Here is a 6,277-nt window from a genome sequence, read left to right as displayed (position 1 = left end):
ATTGGGGCAGAATTGTAATTTTTAGAAAATAAATTAAGATTTCTGGAGAGAGAGAGAGAGAAGAAAGGGAGTCGAGTCGGGAAGTGAGAAGAGGTGTGTGTGAAAGAGAAGAGTCTCTTAGAGAGAGAGAGCTGGAATATTTAAGAGAGAGAGAGAGAGATTATTTGAGATTCATTTCCAACAAATTACAAGATGATGATTTTGATTTACAATCTCGTATTTATAGGTATGAAATTGTATGTGAATCGTCTTTTCGAACTGTCAATCGTTGCCATGCACCAGAAGCTGCCATTCGGAGCAGCCTTTTCATCCCGTCGGTCGCATCGCATGGAGGAAGAAGATGAACAGTCGTCTCTGTGAAGAAACAGTTCAGAGAGAGTCGTGCACCTATGCTTCCAGCCATATATGTTCCTGGGATATGACAAGGTAGCAATTGGAACAAGCTTGGTTCGGTTCAATGGGGGATTAATTGCTTGAGGTTAAGAGATGTTGTGATGATCTTGTGATTTTTATGCTCGTGATTTTTCCCTTTCATATAGTGGGCTGTTGTGTGCATTATCATTTCATGAAATAGATTAGTTAATTAGTTAATTACTTCGATAGTAAGACATGATTAATAATTAAATTGGTTGGGTTGCAGCTTGTATGTAATAAAGAGGATTATAATTTGACTATTTTATCTCAATTTTACTTGATCCATCAGTGACTGATATATAATGGGGTATGAACAAACCAAGCTCTCCACTAGAGCACAAAAATAATGTGTCATCTGTAAATTGCAGAAGATACACTGTATTTCCTTCCCAAAATGTTCTGTGTTGAACTCCTCAGACCTGTCTTTAATCTCTCTAGGGTCATCAGTTCTAACCCCTTCTAATCCCACAAAGGTAAAATTATTTATCATTCACCATTTTTAACCATCGAGTATTAGACTATATAGAGCTCCAAGCATAATTAATGCTTTATTATGTAAAACAAACTCTGTAAATATTACACGCACAACATGGTAAGGCATGGCAAATGTCCTCTCTTACCATGCTACTGGAACAAAGCACAAGCAAAATATATTTCAAAGATATGCCCATTTCATATAAGAAGGAAAAGACATTACAAACCATTTATAAGAGAATGTGTTGGCTTATTCAGCTTTCCATGAAGACAGGGGAGGAGTTTCGGAATTCTCGTACGTAGCAAAGTTGGACATATATCTATCACCCTTGACCCCATCAGCTGAAGCAATGAATTCAAGTTCAGCCATCTCTTCAGGAGTCAGTTTCACTGACAAAGCTCCCATGTTCTGGTTCAGGTTTGCAATCTTGGTGGTTCCAGGTATAGGACATACATCGTCTCCTTGGTGGTGAACCCATGCCAGTGCTAGCTGCGATGGTGTACATCCCTTCTTTGCTGCTATTTCATTAACTCGGTCAAAAAGTTTTTTATTATGTTCCAGATTTTCCTTTTGGAACCTAGGTAGATGCTGCAACAGTTGAAACATTTATTTCAGAAATTACACAATCACAATAGGACAATTAGCAATAAGTGATTTGGTCTACAATGAATGAAGATGCATAAGTTCCAGAGACTAAATTCTTTTCTCTTAAATCTTTTTGTAAGGGCCACCGCCAGTCGAAGGCATTTGAGACGATACACCCCTAATTGAAGCCACCGAATCTTGAACCATCAACCACACTTCGGTGGAATGAGGAATGGCACTAAAGCGAGCTCGTTAAGAGAGTGTCACCATATACCTATAAGGTATCATTTTTTTTCCTCAAATGGAAACTACAAAGAACTTTGATTTTATTAGATATGAAGCCCAGGTAAGTTGCAACTCTTTAAACCAACTCACGTTAGGTTAGTTGGTTACATCCCCTGCTCGTTACCACGAGGGTGGAGGTTCAAGGGTTACAAGCCCTTTAGCAGCAGTGGAAAGAAGTTGCAACTCTTCGTAGGAATGAAAAGATTCCTCATCTCTTCACCAACATGCTCAGCTCTCCAGCACCTATCACCAAGACTCCAAGCCCAAAAGTAACCACTTTCGGCTTAGCTGAATTCTGTGTGGTAAGGTATGAAGTTCAATCTCCTAAATTACCAAACCTTAACTAAAAACTAGAAAAGATAAAAACTCAGCGGAACTAAATAGCTATCAATGAACTGGCACAAATGAAGCACATATTATGGTCTAAAAGTCATTCAAAGTGCTTTGTTGTTAAGCAGATTCCTTGATGTATCTGTTGAGAACTACAAATCAATGGGATCCTGATAACACAAGGAAATCATACTCTGTTGATAAATTCACTAATATATACTGAAGGTTCACAAACATGCAGGGTAGCGGCTGTTAGAAAATATGAATACAATGCATGTAGGAATTTTTTGTTCAGAGATTACCTTTCTAAAGTCGTTATCTGCGAGCTGTTCGGTCAACTTGGGTCCCAATGAAAAGAATCCCCGTCCTAGTGGACTGTATGCAACAATACCGATCCCCAGTTCCCTGAAAATTAGATTGCTCGCATTAGAAAATGGACTTAAAAATTATATCTCGGTTCGGTTACAACCAATCACCTGCAGGTAGGAACTATGTCTTCCTCCACATCTCGCGACCACAAGGACCACTCCAACTGGACTGCAGTGATGGGATGAACAGCATGCGCCCTTCTGATTGTTGAAGCAGAGGCTTCAGATAAGCCTATGTACTTTATTTTGCCTTCTTCAACTAGTTTCTTGAGTTCTCTCATCTTTAGGAACAGACAGGAAAATAGTTGATTTATTAGCAACCTCATTTTACAAATACAATCTAGATAAGCAACAAACCCAAAGCAATTATGCAAAATAAAAAAAAAGACCAGCTGAAAATTTGCTTCCAATTTCTACTCTTAGATTAGCTGAAAACAGATGATAACTAAAGCAGGCAAATTAGCTTGAAGACACATTAGAATTTTCCAGTACGGGATAATCATGCAGCATCACTACAGGAAATTGGCATATAAGTATAACAAATTATGCATAGGCAAGTATTATAAGAATATTCATTCATGTGGCAGATTGATTTTTCAAGGCAAAGATTTGGTCCTGGAACCCAAATTAAAACCAAGAAACCGGTTTAAGCTCATCACTAAACTGTGTAGACACAGAATATTTACAGCACAAACAAAAAATTAAAAGAATCCTGAACAAACCGTGATTTCAATGGGGACACGGGTGTCAACACGATGCTGGTAATAAAGATCAATGCAACCAACTCCAAGTCTCTTCAAGCTTCCCTCGCAAGCAGCTCTCACGTACGCCGGATCGCCCCGAATCTCTCTTTTGCCGTCGGTAAAGTCGATTCCAAATTTAGTTGCTAATTCAATCCGCCCCCTCACCCCATCTTTCAACGCCTGCACTCACCAAACCCTAATCTACTCAGATAGGAAATCCTCTACGAAATCAAAATCAGAGACAGAGAGAGAATCAGAACCTTTGAGAGAAGAATTTCGTTGGTGTGTGGACCGTAAACGTCAGAGGTATCGAGGAAAGTGATGCCACTGTTGACTGCGTGGTGGATTAGAGCCACCATCTCTTCCTCCGGCTTCGGCGGCCCATAGAAGGCGGACATTCCCATGCATCCCAGTCCTTGCGCCGAAACTTCCAGTCCCTGTGAACCTAGCTTCATTCTCCTCACTGCTGCCATTTCGCTTACTTCTTTCTCCTATCTGTTCTCAGTTTGCCCGGTGAATTGAACACCTCTCCCAAGGGTGAACTATCTATCAATTTATAGGTGAGTCCCCGACTCAGAAATAGTGATGACGTCGGGAGTGAAATCATGATTGCGTCACCACTTACGTACGGGAAAGAGAAAGCTTTAACCATATGCAGCTTTTGTCCTCCCCCAATAAAAAATTCTTCAAATGGAAATCTGTTTTTGTTCCTTCTTTTGTTTATGTGGTTTTGAAAATGGTCAAGTAATATGGGTACATGATATGAACCAAGCTGCAACATGTAATGGATTACAGCATAAAGAAACCATTCCAGCCAGGTTGGATTAACCAGAGATCTATTCAACCTTTCTTGTACTCTGTCTCATCTTACACCCACTATTCAACGTGAACTTGTGTTCCTGATATTCAATATCAAAAGGACAACATTCTGATACAACAATTTGAAAATATTGGAGATGATCTGCGGCGGTTTTAGATATGGGAAAGTAGAGTAAATAGAAGGCAAGGATATGGAATTTATTTTAGTTATTAAAACTTATATCCTCTTTATGAAGATGACGAGTCACTTTTCATGGAGTCTTGGGTTATTAAAGTAGCTAATTAACATTCGAAAATACAAATTAATGTATATTTTTCCATTAATATTAGTTGATTATTTAATTAATTATAATTTATTTTCTACAATTGAGACTTTGTCTCAACCAAATGAATGTTCTTTTTCTTGTGGAGATAAGGGGGTGCACTCCAATCTGTTGAGACTTGCAAGTTTGAGATCTTGGCGGAGAAAGCATCACACAAATTCTAAAAAAAGTGTAGGTTTATTCACTTGACAAACATGTTACGCCAAATAGATAAACATCAAAACCTAAAATAAGTACAAGTAGAATTTTAGATATATCAGATTTTACAGTAGAGTAGTAATCCTTATTTGACATCAAGAAAAGCTTAGAGATACTTCTCACCCTTCAAATCAAATGAGACACATGAGAAAACTAACAAGAGTCATCTTGATGAGAAACGAGAACATGAGATCTGACAATAAAGAAATTTTCATACATAAACCCTGCAAGGCCACCGCCCATGAGGGGTCCGACCCAGTAAACCCAGTGGTCAGTCCAGTCCCAACTGACCAGAGCTGGTCCAAATGAACGTGCAGGGTTCATTGATGCACCAGAAAACGCACCGCCGGCCAAGATGTTGGCTCCTACTACAAACCCAGTGAGCATCGGACCCAACCCATCAAGACTTCCTTTCTTGGGATCAACAATTGTAGCATACACAGTGAATAACAAAGAGAAAGTCAACACAATCTCCCACACCACTCCTTGACCATATCCTACTCCACTTGCAAGTGTATGAATTGGCGTATCCTATAAAATTAAATTAAATTAACATAAGAAGGGTAATTAAAGAAAGTAAATGTTAATGGATGCAGCAAAGAACTTACCAGTCCACCGGTGAGATACTTGAGGAGAATGCAAGCAATTGAAGATGCCAAAAGTTGGTCAATCCAATACAGAATAGATCGAACCAGGGTGATATGACCGCCGAACAAAAGGCCAAGTGTGACTGCCGGATTCAGATGGCCGCCGGAGATGTGACCGGCGGATATCATCACCGCCACCACCAGTGCATGAGCCACTGCCACAGCAAACAATCCCAACAGCCCATTTCCCACTAGCCTGTCTGCAAAGATTCATCATATTCTCAATCAGTTTTCATGTGGGTATATTAAAATATATGTGTGTGCATTGGGTGGAGGTTTATATATATGTATCTATATTATACCGGCAGCCATGGCAGATCCAACTCCAGTAAACACAAAAAGGAAGGTGGTGATAAACTCGACGACGAGGGCTCTGATGCAATCAGGCTTGGTGACTTCATGCCGGGTTCCTAAAGCGATCTTCGCCATGATCAGCGATAAATCCTCAAGAGTTCTGAAAGGTATCTTATAAAGACGCTTACACACCTTTGCTGGGGACAGTACATCACAATAATGCTGATGTATATGAGCCTTTTTTGTATTTTTACAGTTTGTTGTGTTCCTTTTTTTCTTCGGTAAATTGGGGAATATATGTATATCATATACACACATACACACCCATAAATACCTAATAATGTCCATAAACTATTAAATTATGGTAATTCATTATTAGGACTTATTACATTATCAAATTAATTTAAGATTTCTTTCCTCAGTAACAAATATATTATTAGTTTATTACTACTTTGTTTGGAGGAGGGGAAACAAATTAAGGGGACCATGACCGTGGCCTCCATCAACTTTCCTGTTTAATTTTATTCTTTTTACAAATTTGTTCTTATACAGACCAATTGTTTAAGATGTTTGCTTATAATGTTTGGTATAATAAATGAATAAATATTTTAAGGTCTTTTGTAAATATAATAAATATGACAGACTAATCTGTATAATGTTAAGATCCGAAACTTTAAAGAAAATGAATTTATAATTTAAATGCGGAAACGAATAATATGTGAGGGTTTATATTGTTTATACAATAAATTAGAATGTCCAATAGGATTACGAAAATATCTATTCTAAGGGACATACG

At 38.5% G+C, this 6,277-nt stretch overlaps 2 protein-coding genes across 2 annotated transcripts; both read right to left on the bottom strand.

Moving 5' to 3' along the window:
- Nucleotides 1-939: 939 nt before the first annotated feature.
- On the bottom strand, nt 940-3,744 carry LOC110821985 (putative aldo-keto reductase 2). The gene is made up of 5 exons (XM_022051977.2): nt 3,461-3,744; nt 3,180-3,380; nt 2,566-2,738; nt 2,392-2,494; nt 940-1,477 (listed from the first exon to the last, which is right to left on the bottom strand). Exons 1-5 carry the CDS (start codon nt 3,671-3,673, stop codon nt 1,139-1,141), a joined length of 1,029 nt encoding a protein of 342 aa, XP_021907669.1. The 5' UTR covers nt 3,674-3,744; the 3' UTR covers nt 940-1,138.
- A 756-nt stretch (nt 3,745-4,500) lies between these two features.
- Nucleotides 4,501-5,668, bottom strand: TIP4;1 (tonoplast intrinsic protein 4;1). Its single transcript, XM_022051950.2, has 3 exons — nt 5,490-5,668; nt 5,149-5,387; nt 4,501-5,071 (listed from the first exon to the last, which is right to left on the bottom strand). The coding sequence occupies exons 1-3, from the start codon at nt 5,614-5,616 to the stop codon at nt 4,694-4,696; spliced, it is 744 nt and encodes a 247-aa protein (XP_021907642.1). The 5' UTR covers nt 5,617-5,668; the 3' UTR covers nt 4,501-4,693.
- Between the last annotated feature and the right edge of the window lie 609 nt (nt 5,669-6,277).

The sequence above is a fragment of the Carica papaya genome, chromosome 7, assembly GCF_054855325.1.
Source record: "Carica papaya isolate Zhongbai chromosome 7, ASM5485532v1, whole genome shotgun sequence".
Lineage (NCBI taxonomy): Eukaryota > Viridiplantae > Streptophyta > Magnoliopsida > Brassicales > Caricaceae > Carica > Carica papaya.
The sequence above is the reverse complement of the archived record's forward strand: the minus strand, read 5'-3'. Positions and strand labels throughout refer to the sequence as shown.

Excerpts from the sequence above, each read along its gene's own strand:
- LOC110821985 (XM_022051977.2), bottom strand. The coding sequence starts at position 3,673 with ATGGCAGCAGTGAGGAGAATGAAGCTAGGTTCACAGGGACTGGAAGTT. Across the intron at positions 2,739-3,179 it reads GTGTCCCCATTGAAATCACG|ATGAGAGAACTCAAGAAACT; the intron begins GTTTGTTCAGGA and ends CTGTTCCTAAAG. Across the intron at positions 2,495-2,565 it reads GACATAGTTCCTACCTGCAG|GGAACTGGGGATCGGTATTG; the intron begins GTGATTGGTTGT and ends TCTAATTTTCAG.